The sequence below is a fragment of the Streptopelia decaocto genome, assembly GCF_964273445.1.
Source record: "Streptopelia decaocto genome assembly, chromosome: 1".
Taxonomy (NCBI): Eukaryota; Metazoa; Chordata; class Aves; order Columbiformes; family Columbidae; genus Streptopelia; species Streptopelia decaocto.
Genome location: NC_138663.1, coordinates 122,678,325 through 122,694,200, shown reverse-complemented (window position 1 = coordinate 122,694,200; position 15,876 = coordinate 122,678,325). Strand labels below are relative to the sequence as shown.

The 15,876-nt window shown below is 43.2% G+C and overlaps 1 protein-coding gene across 13 annotated transcripts in view; it reads right to left on the bottom strand.

Annotated features, from left to right (window-relative positions):
- Nucleotides 1-15,876, bottom strand: part of TIAM1 (TIAM Rac1 associated GEF 1) — a 198,814-nt gene that overhangs the window by 15,898 nt on the left and 167,040 nt on the right. For 5 of the 13 annotated variants that reach the window (XR_014186698.1, XR_014186699.1, XM_082076393.1 and 2 more), the window contains 2 exons: nucleotides 8,865-8,971; nucleotides 367-546 (listed from right to left, as the gene is read on the bottom strand). Coding sequence is in view for 11 of the 13 variants with exons in the window: in XM_082076393.1 (XP_081932519.1) it covers nucleotides 367-546; nucleotides 8,865-8,971 (287 nt within the window). In the remaining 2 variants the exon portion in view is untranslated. Of the gene's footprint in view, nucleotides 1-366; nucleotides 547-4,233; nucleotides 4,278-4,301; nucleotides 4,347-6,232; nucleotides 6,637-7,816; nucleotides 7,890-8,864; nucleotides 8,972-15,876 lie in introns of those variants that run through there. The other 8 variants (XM_082076395.1, XM_082076392.1, XM_082076396.1 and 5 more) reach the window with 8 other exon arrangements.

Here is a 15,876-nt window from a genome sequence, read left to right as displayed (position 1 = left end):
CCGTTTATCTAGTCTATGAATTTTTCCCTTTCATGCATAAGACAAAATAGTTTAATTTCACAGAATTTAAGACAGTAAAAAGAAACATTTACACCATTTTACTTACAAAATCAATACCGCACCTCATTGAGCACGGTTCCTCTGCACACCAGCTAAGTAATTTCAAAATGACAGCATAAGAATTTGTAAAGCCTACTTATTTCAGATGTTTAAGTTACTATTCTAGGGACAGACTGCAGAATTGAACATAAGTTAGCTACGAGACACAAGCATGAAACGTAATTTGAAGTATTAGAGAAGAAACGAACAAAATTTTCCAGAAGGAGAAATAGTAGTAGACTGAAACAAAACATGGAGACCCCTTACTTTGACATAGGTGCGTTCTGTCTCGAGAAGTTCACAGATAACCTTTCGCAGTTTATCTGCATCTGTGAGTTGTCTCATAGTGGCCAGCTGGGGTCCTATAAATTCCTGAGGATGAGCACTTGAATCAGAAGGGTTCATTTCATGCAGACTGCGACAGAAAGCAGCGACCTGCTCTGTACTCTTTAAAAAGAAGGAAGAGGAAAGACCAGTGGTAATATTTTAAGTAAGAGCTATAGGAACGATGGAGCTGAGAAGACTTCGCAGTTCAGCAGTTGCAGCCTGAGGGCTTTTTAACAGGCACTGAAGTCTAGAAGTGCACACATCACTTCATATCTGTCAGACTTCATGTCTGTCAGACACTTCATGTCTGTCCTATCTCTCAGTGACTGGGGATAAAGGGGACAAAAAAAACCCCCAAAAATTAACAACAACAACAACAACAACAAAAAAAAGAGTCGCACAATTCAAGTTAATTGAAGTGCTGTTCAGTAACATTCCTGGTTTCAGATAAGCATGGTCTTTAAATAAAATAGGCTTCCGATTGAAAAACAAACCAAAAGACCCAAGAATCGGGAACCAAAAATGCCCGTGCAAACAGAACACACCCCCCAGCCCTCTGTCAGTTCCCTAATCTAGTTTGCAACACTCCTGTGAATTGCTGTGCCAACAAGGAGACAACAGGGAGACGGAAGCTGTTTAAGCTGTTTTTCAGGGAAGCAGAGCCATCTGGAGAACCAAAGCCTCTCAAGATTTCAAACACAAGCTCTTTGGGAAGGAAACTGTTTATCTGGTCTGCATCTGGAAACATGCCTTGTGGGGAGAATTTCTTCCCTATAAGTAATTTTTTTCAGAGCTGCTACATCTAGCTGGTTTCTTCAATGTTTAATCAGCTGTCTATATATAAAGGCAGTTATCCTCTCTTCACCTCCTCATGTTAGATCATCTTCTCGCATCTTTTGTTACACTGAAAAGTTTGGAGCAGGTACAGTCTCTGGTGTCAGTGACAACAGCCCCAGGCTTCTAGGGTTGCCAAAGCAGCAGCGTGCCCCATCTGCATCCCTCCCAGAAACTTATAGGGGCACAGGAGGGAAAAGAGCTGCTAGCTTGATCACACCTCTCCAACCTCCTGTGTCTAATTCTGCCATGGTATCTCAATCCAGATTTAGTGACTTCCCAGCACTGCCTCTATAGCCCTCAAGTCCATACTGAAACAACTCATGCAAAATTCTCAAACAGAGAATATGCAGAGAGGACCAAAAAAAGGGCAAGCACATCGCCATCTTGCAGTCTGGAGATGGTGCCCTGTCCCCTGGGAGGTCACTTCACTCCCACCAGCCAGTAGCAACAACATCATCCGGAGCCTTCACTACCCCACACCTTCGTGATGAGCCAGTGCTGAAAAATACCGCATTTGTTAAGCTGCACAGTCTGCTCACACACAACTGTTTTCCCCTCTCAGTGCACCTACAGCACTACACATCCACAAAGCCCAGGAGGAGCATTAACCAGGCTAGTGACAAGCAAGGGATTCCCTTCTATGATACAGATGCTTTTCCTAAAGGTACCTTATAGCTGTAAATGCTCACCTGAGCTTACTGCTGCCAGGCATATTAGTAAAGATGCTTGTTATGCAAAGCATAATTTTCTTCAGGACACAAGCGTAAGCAACAAACTAATTGTAACTGATTGTCTATGCAAAAATGCCTCTTGGACACAGCTTATTACAGGAAAAACATTCATCTTCAGTGTCTGGGGTTTCACTTGGATGAGGAAGAACAGAAAAGTGTTGCAAGTTGAGGGCAGTGAGAAGCAGGGGGTTGAACTGCTTCCATTTCCAACTAACTCAGCTTCTGCTAATGGCACATGTCACAGAGTATCACAGAATCACAGAATCGACTGGGTTGGAAAAGACCTCAGAGATCATCGAGTCCAACCCTTGGTCCAACTCTAGTCCGTTTATTAGATCATGGCACTAAGTGCCATGTCCAATCTCAGTTTAAAAACCTCCAGGGACGGCAAGTCCACCACCTCCCTGGGCAGGCCATTCCAATGCCTGACCACTCTCTCTGTAAAGAATTTCTTTCTAATATCCAGCCTAAATTTCCCCTGGCAGTATGATTTATTAGTCAGAGTAATTCCTTTTATTTCTCGGCAACATTCCACCTGTACTCATTGTACTCTTAAGTATGTCCAAAGCATTCCCAAACTTTAAGGTTAAGTTTGCAATAGATTTCAACAGGTGTGATCTTGATCCCAACAGCCCCAAGTCCCCTAAGTGTCGTAGGTGAGATCCTGGCTTCAGCGCAGGCAAAAAAACCTGCCTGAGTTACCTGCTCTGCTGGAAAAGGACAAAGAACTGACAATTAACATATCTTAACCTGAGTCTGCACAGTCCCAGAAATGGCAGGGTTTTCCTCAGAAACCTTTAGCTTTACTAAGCCTATTTAGTGAAAGAATACTCGAGGAAGGCATATCCAGGGATATTTTGTTGTAAGAGCCAAATGTACAATTAAAACCAGTTATAATGTGTAAATCAAGCATGGAATCAAACTCCAAAAATAAACCAAGTGTTGCAAGCAGCTCGTGTTTGACACTCTGCAGACAGCTCACCATCCTGTTCCTGCACTTGCAATAAGTTGCAGGGAAAGATGGGTCACCCAGAAAGGGAGCGCAAAAATCCACTTACACCATGAAATGCCAGCTAAACGCTAACAAGTAGCTGAAAATCGGATAACTGTCATACAGGCATGCTGTCTGCCCCAGAAGGAATAGTTACACCCATATGCCAAAAAGGAAGCGTAAAAGACTTCTGAAAGCCTTATCTTTGTGCACAGTTCCCAAGCTGCTCGCTGACTTCAGGCGCTGAGGTCAAATCCCATCTTTTATGTACTTCCCCAGTATCATTCACCCCACGCTCTTTGGACAGACAAAAAGTTTCAAGCACAATAACATTCACAAACCTGTTTTCTTGCTTGTTCATTGAACAAACTGTCTTGTTTAATTCCTGGATGTAATCTCTTCTACCTTATATTTACTATAAATGAAAATTCTAGACAGACAGTAGATTCACATCGTACCCAGGGAGGTTCAGAACACAGCTATACTGCTGAAAACTCTCAAAGTATTAATGAAAGCCTCTCTGTCCCCATTTTCCTAGAGAAAGTCGATAGACTAGGGAAGGTATGGAACAGAAATACATCCCTTTATCTCTCAACACCAGCTCTGTTTGCCAGCTGCTACAATGATAGCACCAAACCAGGATTTCTCTAGGAGAATTATCGCATCACACTTCAGGCACAATTCTGCAAGAAATCCCATCTAACAACCCTAAAATGAGATGAAGGGCTGGCACAACTGGGCTGTAAAGTGAAGTTCACTTTGCAAGTACATTATCCCCTCCTCTACAGGAGGCATAGCAGAGGAGCTAAGCTCACATCCTTCCCATACAGAAGGAGCAAGTGCTTAAATTCACCAAGCATGTTTATGCTGCCCACAGTGGGGAGTTTTGGCTGCCTGCCCCATAGCTGTGAGAGCAGAGCACCATTTCTTCTTGTGCTCACTGTAAAAAGACATAGGGGTGCCTGGGCATCAGGCAGATTGCCCTCTTGAATGGCACACAGCACCTCTGTTCCGCTACAGACAGCAAACTCTAAGCAGTATTGATCTCCCAAACAAAACTCACAGGAATTGCATACTTTCATGCATTGCCAGGACTGCTAATGACACTGCACAACAACAAAAAGCCCCTGTAGGGTGTATACGTTACAGCCCAGCCTCGAATTTATAACCTGAAAATTAAAACAGCATGGAAATTCGTCTAACTGCTAATTACTTAGACTAGTCGCGTTGCACAGTAGATCTGCTCACCAAATACAGCATACGGTACAGAGGGTCGCCGGCTCTCCCAGCGCTTTCGTTCTTGAGTTTACGGTTACCTCTCCAAAGAGCCGACATCGCTGCAAAGGCAGTATTGCCAGAGTTGTCACTCAGCTAGGAGAAAAATACCAGTTCTGTACATATTCAGCCAGTCCAAAAGGCTTTCCCGCTCCAGATAGATCCTCCGTGCTGCTTACTCGGCACGCAACACAGAAGGCGGCTGCATTTTAATAAGGAAGGGCAGTGACCATCTTCCCCTAAGCAAAGCCTTTCTGCATGTGTCATTTGCCGCCAGCCTTGTTCACTCACCACATCAGCTGGAATTAAGAGCCGGCTACCAGTCGAAGCTCAGAGCTCAATGCTGCTTTTCATAGACTCGTTAAGGGGAAAACTTCAGCAGCGAGGCTGAAATGCAGCAAAGCAGAGGTGAAGGCAGCCCAGGAATATAAATGTCTGTTGCCTGTGGCTGAGCACAAGCCGATTGGCTGCGAACGGCACGGGCGAAGAATATTAAGCATCTGAAGGGACAGAGGCACAGAATTAAAAGAACTTAAAAAGCCAGTTATGCTACTGGAAAACCTACCCCTCAAATCCCTGTTTTAATTCCTTCACGTCTATTGCAACATGTTGAAGGTTTTGAGACTTAATTCTGGTCTTGAATAATGCTGCAGAGGGAAGGTGACCTATTTTCTCTGAAAAAATACCTCTAAATGGTATAAGCATGTACACACACAGCCCATTACAGCACAGTTCCCTAAGCATAAGTGCTGCAAGATAATTAGCTTTCCTTTCAAGAGGCAGATGTTTTTAATTAGTAACATGGAGAAATTAGTGTCCTGCAGTATTTAAACTGATGACAGTTTTTAAAACACATCCTCAATTAAATTCAAAGGACCACTACAGGAAAAAGTATGCACTAAGACTGATCTTGAGGTGCAAGCCTTTGGTCAGCTGCAATATTAAGAACTCACACATATGATGAGTTTTCAGGGTACCTCCTTTGAACTTCAATTTATTCCACAATATTTAAAAGGCCAAAACAGTCAGGTCACCAGAGAGGCAAGTAACCATGTAAGAAATTACTCTGGTACAAAATGTTCCTGATATTCTGTTGAACTGGAGACTGACTGAGGGGCATCACTTAGATTTCATAAACAGCCTAAAACTTGAATTCACATGCTAGATAAGAACAAGCCTGAAGAGGTGGCAGAGAGCACACTTTGCTTTCCCTCACTCTTCTCCCTCCCAGCTCTCTCCTCCTCTTGGCTCCCACACAAAATGGGGAGAGCAGGGAAAGTCAGGAGCCCACCTCAGAGCAGAAGCAACCGGGAGCACAACTCAGGCCACTGACAACTGCATGGCTTAAAGGAAAAAGAGTTCCACCCAGAAAACGAACCTCCTTGCTACTGTTTGCATAGATTTCAACCTAAGACATACTGTACTTAAGAGGGCTGGTTGACACAAGGGAAGGCATCATGAAATGAAACAGGGAGCAGGTCCAGAGAACAACAGCTATCCTACACCATGGCACTGCCAACACCTCGACCCACCTTGGAAATGGGTTTCTAGTATTTAATCAGAATAATTCTACAGACATCTCATTTTTGTTTATTATTATAACGATTCCTTTGACAATAGTGACGGAGAAGTAAACTCCACATTATCAGGTCTATCTACATAAGATTTTCAGAAGAGGGAGGAATCCTCAGAGCTAGTGGTGTACCCTCCAAATCCTTCACCACCGTCAACAGCTTGGAGGCTTTTGCAGATTAAGAGACAAATGTACCACTACTGAGGAAATATACACCCACATGCACACATGCTGGGCTGGGGGAAGGGAAAGAGACAGCTGGGAGGGAGGAGGAGAGGAAAGGAAGACACACTTGAGTACCTCCCGTGTTATAAATCCACCTATCACCTACATCAGAAACCTACAGGTAAGTCAGAAGGGACCCAAGCCCAGCTTTTGGCAGGATTTAACACAGCTTACCTTCATAAAAAGCCTAGCCAGCCTGTGCCACAAGAGTGGATGAAGGAGAGCTGCCGCGCTGCTTTCCTCTCCTTTTCCCCATGAATTATTAACTCTCCCCTGGGATCGCTTTGCTGGCTGGAGAGCCGGAAAGGTTCCTTAGAGAAGCTGGGCGCTCGCCTCCTCTGCAGCGCGCTGTGGGCATCAGCAGACCACCAGCACCACGGCACGGGGCGGTGGTGTCTGCAGGGCTATGCCTTGCCTCAGGATCATGCTATTGCAAAGCAAAAGGACAACCCAAACGCTATTTTCGGATCTTCAGCTGCTAACGCTGTGTCTGCACTGAAAGAAGGGGAACTCTGCATTTAGCTGGGAGGCTCCAGCAGAGCTAAAATGGATTTCCTCTGCTGCCCAGCGGTTAATGGTTAAGAGTGATCCTGTCCTGCTTTTGCCAAGAAGAGCAGAAAATAAACTCTCCCTGCTCCTCCAGGATCCAAGGAAGACTGGAAGCTGTGGCAATAATGGTGATAAGGGGAACATGCCCCTCCTGGTAGTACAAGGGCAGAGTGTTTCACTTCCCACGTACAAAAATAACCCGGGTAAAACAGCGCTGAGGGCATCAGCTTAATCTTCTGCGCCATAATCCTAGAAGCATGGAAAGGTGTAGCAGTGCATGGGCAGGGAAACACCTTTGCTTTTTTCTTCACCATACCAGCTGGGTGGTGACTTTCCATGGAAAAATATGTGTTGCAGACTCCTTACTCCCCACGTACATCAGCTGTCCCAAGAACACAGAAAAGCAAAGGGATTAGGAAAACCCTCCCATTAACTGAGTCTTTTTTTCCTCCCCTCTACCATATACTGGAATTCTCTACAGGCATTGCAGAATAATTTGAGGATTGCTGTAGCTTTCATTACAGAGGAACCACAAAGACAGCCCACCTACTTCTACAGCTCTTCTACATGAACAGCGATGGCAGCATCCAGAAGTTTGCCAAATTGAGCACACTGAATATATGCGCGTCCTTCCTTTTTTATGGAATTCCATTTCAAGCAGTTTGTCCCATAACAAACAGAATGCAAAGAAAAATGCCTCACTCCCCTCTGTATCACACAAACAAACCAAGACATATTTCTGAGTTTTAAAATAAAACTGATGTCAACATTTCATTTACAGAAAGACAGCTTTTACTCTCATTGGAAACCAAGGCTTGTTAGTTACTCTTCCAATATATGAATATCAAGCATTAGAGCTGCTAAAGCACATTTCTCAGTTTTAACTAAATCTGCTGAGCCACAGGGTTAATCGTGTAATCCTTATGCCTTCCTTCAGGCAATTACAGCTCTGAAGATCCAGGAGGCAAGATGCAAAATGGAACCCCGCAGCCTGTCGCACGGTTCAGAAATAGAAAGCTACGGAAAACACAGCGAGAACGTTTATTCCCCAAGCAGATATGTTTTATGCTCGGAGCTGTTCCATAGCTTCAGTGTTTAACAGAAGAGGCTCTTCTCAGAGCATATGAAAATCCCACATATTTACAGTTAAAAATGCTAAAGTATCAACAAACATTTCCACTTACTGAAGAAGAAAGTCTTTGTACTTACAAGAAGAGGTTTCGTAATAAAACCTGGAAACAAACTGTACGAGTAATCACCTTCTCTGCATGCAAGCTCTGCATATATTTCACGCATAGGAATGGTTTATCTGACTTCCAGTGTCTGTCTATCACAGACAAAACTACAGGATAGCATGACACAAGAGATCAGGAAACAAGAGGCCAGGGTCTTTTCCTTCCTTTCACTACAATGACAAGTAGAGGATCACAGGGACCAGCTCAAAACTAACTATAACACATTTTAGTTCAAACGAGAGCTGAGAAAAAACACACCTGTACATAAGCACAAACTGAGTGAGATCTGATTCTCTTTAGATCATTAATTCTGTAGAAAAATAGCTGTAAGCTATCGCCGCCACTTATGCAACAAATACCTAAAAGCAATCAGTGTCTTTAAAATAATCTCACTTGATTCTGCCTCAAAAGCCACTAATCATCACACCTAATGTAGCGTAAACCTCCCCAGCACCAGCACAAGTGCAAACTACCAACCACTGCACACCCACCCCTTAATAGATGGCAATTAGCAATCCCTTTGCACAACCTCTTAGCTATAATTGGAGTTTTGCTTCAATTTAAGGTAGATTGGCTATAATTAGTTTGCATTTAAAAACTAGTATGCACGCTACGCTATTGACTTAGGGAAATACTGTCTAACTTATATTCCTCCTAAGCCTAGAAATCAAGAAAGAATAACAAATCATAATAATCCACCTATCTTTTGGTTTAGCTAACCTGCTCTGGTGAAGGAGGTGATAAACCAGCCCGTTTAAAAACTACGTGGGAATATTCTCACAAGATACTGAAGATGTGAGTCAACCCTGGAAAAAGGGCACAAGTCTTGCTTAAGAGATAGTGATGTGCCATAATCAGAGCTGTAATTTGTTACATTCAATATCATCTGTAAACACCTTGAAAGTAAGATGAACCTTTTCCCAGGAAAGATGCTCTAATAGCGTGCAGCTGTGAAGGCAGCACATCAGCTGTGAGGGTGCTGTGTCTTCACTCCTTGTCACGCGAAAATGAAACTTTCTCACCTTGCTCATCTTATCAGCCTCATCGGATGACTCCAGGTCTTGTGCTTCTGCCTCCTCTGGAGCTGTCTCAACAGAGCTGTCCGGGTCGCCGCAAAGTGAGTGCCCTGCTGAAATTGAGATGTGTGTGAGAACCCAACCATAATTTCCAAAAACCCAAAAAGCTGGCCACAACGCACACAGAGTTCTCATGGTAGGCCAGGCCCCATCCTGCACACAAGCACATGCCAACAAGATGTTATGCCAGAGGCGCTCAATGACCTCAAAGGATACCTCTGTTTACAGCAGGGCCCAGGTTTAACTACATGTGTAAAAATAAACAGGTTATGACCAGACACACTATTTAGCTGGAAACGATGAAAGTCGATTCAGAGATAAGGCTAAAATACCACATTGAAATTCTTATGTTTAGGATTAATTTCTTGGCTGGTGAGCAATTGCCTACCTTTATACTTCAGTGGTTTCAAATGGAAACTGCAGCATGTGAACGGGCAGGCCGTGCCAACAAGCAAGCCTTGGTCAGCCTCTCCTCCCAGTTAAGTCAAACACGATGGTTTTAAATTGCTTGCAGTTTTGGCCCAACACATCCACTACTTTCAATGTTGATTTTTAAGGAAACAAGCCTGGGATTAGCAGTTTTAGGAGTCTATTACATTAACTGAAAACTAAATTTCATTTCCATCAGTACGTGGCCACAGCTATGCACCCCTATGCCTGAACACTCTTCTGGAGACTATGTTGTTGATACAGCTAATAACTGCTTTGCGACTTCTGCTAAGTAAATGATGAATTATCTGCAAGCGACAAAAGAAAGAAGAGAACTAATCCCAGCCTGCACAAATAATGTTTTTGGGGATCTCATTCTCCGACTCAAATAGCTGTAGGAAGCAGTATTATTACACCTTAGCCAGTCTTCACAGAAAACCAGATTTCATATACATTCAGCTTCTAGCTATGGCAAATTACTATGACCAGTGACAGACTGAACTCTGCCAGGAAACTCCTGCATGCCTCAATTGACCTTCAAGCCAGCATGAGGAGATACTAACAGCAGCTGATCCAGACACTAATTCCTTTTACCTTTCCCCTATAACCCATAAGGAAGAGTTTTTTCTGTGGTGCCACTTCTGGGGCCAGATGGAGAAGGGTGGTTTCTGAGTACACCTCCCTGCCCACATCCTACCACACGAATAGGACAGTGGATGTCCCACCAGGGATTATACTTTTTATTCCATTTACATTTATTCTTCAGGTAATGCAGAAAAACCTCATCAAAGTTCAATGGATGCCTCAACACAGAAAATCCCTGCTTTTTAAACCCCAAGACTCAACAGACTACATTAATATATTTTTTGGTTGTATTGTTAACACATAGCCTTTAAACATTTTGGTGGAAAACTGACATTTTTCAGTAGCAGAACAGAATTTTTTGCAAACTGATGTTTGTTTTGTTTGGGTTTTTTTTTGCTAGCCCTACAAATAGAAGTAGCCCAACAACACGCTATCATGTCGGCACCTGGTAGTCCAGCAGCCATCCCCTCCTATGCACTACTAGGTTGAAACATGGACATTTCACAAACATTAAGGGTGATTAAGCACATCAGATGCAGCACCACTTCTGTGTTGGTCCCGTGCTGACTCTCTTGTTACTTGCCATTTTTCAACTAGACATTTCAATTTAGGTAAGTCACGTATTTTTGTCTATAAGGAACATTTATCTGGATAGCAATGCTGTGAGTAAAAAGGCCACAGTGATGATAACACACATCTGTTATACTGATGTATTTCAGTTCAACACTGTGTGGTTTGGCCAAAAAGGCTATAATGCATGGATGGCCTTTCTAATTCAGATAAAATGGCAAGCTGCTTTAAAATTAAGATATTTTGGAAAAACAAACACTGATTACACACATGTAGCATATTTTTTTATATTTATACTGGAATGAAATATAGTTCATGGTATAGAAATGATAGTCTCTAAGAAATGTGTTTCCTAAATGAATAAGAAAAATTCTGCTGCCCCTTTGCTGCAATTGGAAAGCCACTGCTTTTCTTTCAAGGAGTTTTGTGTTAACACAAAATGTTGGTTTGCAAACACATACTAAGCAAGGTTCCCTACATCAAGACTGAGGGCAGAGATCGAAATCTGGGTTCCTCAGTACCCAACATGCAGTTGCTGTTCTTGCAGGCTTTCAACCACCATTACCAAAACCAATTTGCATGACTATACAGGATTTCCACTTTGTTGAGTCTGGAAATAATTGGGAAAAATTTGAGTTCAGAAATCTGAAAATAAATTCAGAACATATTCTGCATACTGGCATGGAGCTAAATTGGATATCAGATGAAATTAGGAGAACATTAAAAGGTAGTTCATAGCTGAGCTTCTGGAAGACATGCATCTCTTCTGAAACGACAGAGTTTACCTTTTAAAAAGATGTGCCTGTAGGGGTTGTTTGGTAACATAAAAACTATTTGAAGAAGTGCTTTTTCTGTAAGAATTTAGGTTTTCTGAGCCTAGCCCAGATCTTATCAACTTGGGCTATCAGCTTTCTATCTTTCTAATTATTTGTGAAAAAATTCTTAAAACCCTTAAGCTAGCCATTAAAAATTAAGAGAAAAAATGTGCTATGTGTCAATTTGTTTTGGGCAGTCTGTGTTTTTTCACTGCAATTAATTTCCTATTATAAGCTGTGTGAAATACATCATACAGCTGTTTCTCACCCTAAGCCAAGGCAAATAATGTTTCTTTGGGGGTTTTCATTTTTGCTTTTAAGCTACTACTTTTTCTTTTCCTGTATATTAAAACGCCACTTAATCTGTTTCCTGCAGTATAAACACTTTTACCCAGCAGACAGCAATCTTTCACTTACGCCTTAATGAGCAGTCACACAGCACATGTGCTCAGGGTATTTCTAATGTCTTAAGCTGCCAAAGCCAATGTCAACTTCAGCAGGTTTATCTGCTGGTTGTTAAAGGCAGGCAATCAGTTCAATAACACTGCACGTTCCTGCCTTTTAATACCTTCCAGTTACCATCCCATTTCTGTCAGGTTCATTACATCACTTTATTTTTGCCTTGTAAATCTGTGTTTAGCTCTGCAAGGAGCTCTGAGGACAATGTGCTCATTTCCTTCCTCAGCACCTGAACGCTGCCCAACCACTACCATGTGCTGGGGACAAGAATGCATGGGCTTCATTTGACCTTAAGGAATTAGAAAGGGAAATCCAAACAGCAGCTGGAAAAGGGTGACAAATCCATGCGGCCACCAGCACAGGTGGAGGTCACGCAAGCTCCCAAGTTGCCTCAGCAGCGTAATATCCGTGACATTATGAGTAATGCCCATTAAATAACTCCTACATATGGCTAGAACTAACAAAATAAAAAGAGGTCCTATATCACTGAAGCAAAGGTGCTGGGGCTTAAAGGCCTGGAGAATCACGTAAAGCTTAAGCACCATGCCAATGCTTGGATAAAATTTTCCGCAGCTGCTGCTTTCAATTTGTAGGGTTATTGTCGCTTGAGATTTTAATGAGACTTCCATGATATTTGGTGCTGCTCTTGGTGCTTCTTGGTGCCAGATTATTTTTTTTTTAATGCAGTAGAAATAAATATTCTCAGCCGAGCGCTGTCAGCTGTGGTGCAAAGCTCAGAAGTGCACACCCTACTAACACAAAAAGCAGCATATAGATCGGGAAACACTGCATCTCGATGCTCTACTCCAAAGTATGTGGAATGGGCAATAACGAATTTAGCAATACTGAATTTAGTCCTCCCAGCGGCAGCAACAGGGAGGTGCTGGCAAGGGCAGCCATCTGCCAGTGTGTTTCATGCTGTGGGGCAGAAGCAACAAAAGGATCATAACCATAGAATCACAGAACGTCCTGAGTTGGAAGGGACCCACAAGGATCATCGAGTCCAACTCCTGCCCCTGCATATGACAACCCCACAGTTCACACCATGTGTCTGAGGGCGTTGTCCAGTCTCTTCTTGAACACTGTCAGGCTTGGGGCCGTGACACCTCCCTGGGGAGCCTGTTCCAGTGCTCCACCACCCTCTGGGGGAAGAACCTTTTCCTCATGTCCAAACTAAACCTCCCCTGGCACATCTTCCTGCCATTCCCTCGGGTTCTGTCACTGGTCACCAGAGAGAAGAGCTCAGCCCCTGCCCCTCCTCCTCCCCTTGTGAGGAAGCTGTAGCCGCCATGAGGTCTCCCCTCAGTCTCCACTTCTCCAGGCTGAACAAACCAAGTGACTTTAGCTGCTCGTCATACGGCTTCCCCTCCAAACCCTTCACCAACTTTATAGCTCTCTTCTGGACACTCTCTAGAAGGTCCAAAGCTTTGTTTATAACTTTAAGGTGCCTTAGTCTGCTAAGCAGGTTGCTTTACACATATCAGCGCCACACACAACACCTTGCCATGTGAGCTATGGGACTGCTGCAGCCAGCCAGCAAGTTTCAGGGACTGAGGAGCTCAGCCCCATGTCTGTCCCTGCCCACTTGCCACCACTCGCTCCCTGCAAAAGTTGCGTCATGCTCCTCCATCCTTTCACCCATAAAACTCAGTGATACTGGAAGTCAAACTCAGCGATTGCTTATTCACTCTGCTTAATAATTCCACATGAGAGGGAAATAAGGAGTGATCCCCACCCGAGAAAACCACTGAAGAAACAGGGACCAGGCAGAACGTGACTATCCCGGCTGAATCCCTGTGAGAAGGGTTGCGGAGGCTTCTGTGGCCAAGGGCTTCCAGCAGTTTGTGTTTGATCTTGTCTTAAAAGAAAAGGGTGTCACTGATTTGGACTGTCTAACAGCAGCTTCCCGAAACAGAAAGTGTAATTTCTAAAGGCTGCTGGCGAATGCCCCTGTTATGACAGAGCACCTTCCAAAAGAGAATCTGTCCTAAATGAAACAATTTTAATACAAATTGTTAGGGAATTATATCACAGATTATATTTTTGTTTGACACAAAATTCCACCTATAAATCTGCAATCAAAAAGGTAAGTATGCATTTTTTTTCCCGTTTCAGAAGAATTCTGGTTAGCTTTGAAATACAAAAGAAGAAAACATCATTTCTACACTGGGGTATTCTGTCCCACTGGGAAGACCCACAGAGTTGATAACCTCTCCAAAGACCTGTAAAACCCAGCTACAACTATCCCAGTTACAGTCAACTGCACAACCAAAGAACAGCACAGGAACGAACTGGGGAATTCTGCCTTTCCCAGAGAGCTGCAAAACAAGCCCCATAAATCTCCTTTCCTTTTGAAAGAACTCTATTGCTTCCCTTTCCATTTCAACTAGGTAATAAATTGCATAAATATAGAAAAATCTATGCTGAATGGCATTCAATTCATTCACTTTTCTAGGGAAAAACACAGATTCAATGAAACCTTCCCTGTACCAACTGCACTGCGGCCACTTTTCACCCTCCCCGGCTCAGGAGGTTGGTCAAGCACCTGTAATATGCTTGAGTAACCCCTTTGGAATAAACGGGAGTTTTTGTAGACGTAAAAATGAAGCTTGTGCTCACAGACCTTGGGAACCGGGGACCTTGGGATCAGATGAAAACAACCTTTTCTTCTGCAAGTGCCGTGCTGGGGCTGCGGAGCCAGCAGGGGGAGCGGCAACACCGCCAGAATGGGAAGATCAGAAATCCGAGAGAGTAAAGGAGCAGGTACGGTTACTGCAGCCAAAATGGGAAGGGTGAGGATCTCAAAGCCGCAGTGACAAAACTCACGTGTTAATGGCCACGCTGCTTATTTCAACAGCAGAGCAGGCAGTCTTTAGAAAAGCCAGGAGCAATGAGACCTCTGAATGCAGCTCTGACTGAAGCAACAATCCCTGAGCCTTGACTTTCAAGCTCTTAGAAAATAGATCTCATGAACGACAGTTCTGCGTGTCTCTAATTAATTACATGCAAGACCCTCAGATTGCTGCTGCAGTAAATGCCTCTGGAACTGTTAAATCAAGCACTGAATGATAACAATATTTTTTTTAAATGCTGCAAAAGGTATGAAATTAAGTCATCTGCCCCTAAAATAACCCTAAAGAAATTAAGGTTACTGTTAGCCTCAGCTTGTTCTGAAATCCAAATTACTTCGCCTAAGGGGACCTGTGACAGGACGAGGATGGAATGAAAAATAATGGCCATTCTTATAGTGCAAGTTTGTTTCGGTTTTATACCATAGCCTTTATAGTGTGTGTTAACTTCAGCCTCTGGTCTTCCTGCTTTCTGAATGACAAAATAATAGACTCCTTAAAAATACCTACCTGCTTTACATCTAAAATATTAATATACCCATTCAAAACAGGGGTGTACTTTCTTTTTTATCATTTATACATTCTGCATGGTGATTTATATGGCTCTCAGTTATCCCTGCTGAGTTATCCCTCATGGTAGAGGTTTCCAAAATACAGGAGCACGCAAAGCCTAAACCTTGGAAACTCTATCCCTGAGTAAAAAAAGGTGGTGGATTGTGGAGAGACCACAAAAAAATATGGATACTGCTCCCCACTTCCATTCCCAAATCCCTTTCTAATAACAAAATATCTCCTTTATGATTCTGGGGAGACGTGAGGCTGCATTTTCACCTTTCAAGCTCTTATTCCTTGGACTGAGTAGACCGGGTTGGGGAGACAAAATGCTTCTTGTGGGGAGAGACAAGGAAAACATGCTGCAGAGCTCCAGACAGAATGAGAGCTAGTCTTTCTCAACCAGATTTATGCAGGCTGCATTAGCAGGAGAGAAGACTGAAAGCCAGCAAAAACAATCCTAGATGAAAGGAACAAAACTTGTGGCTCTGCAAGCTTGATGCAGCGCAGATTCCTAGGGGAAGGTATCTATCATACCTAAGATGATATTTTGCACGTCAATTAGGGACATAAAATCCAAGGTCATTTCAAGAATAACCTGTTAAGGAAACACAATGAAGTAACCGCTGCCAAAGAGCTGATTTGCAGCTCTAGCCCCAACCTCAGCATATACAAGGTAGTTCCAGATAATGAAACAGC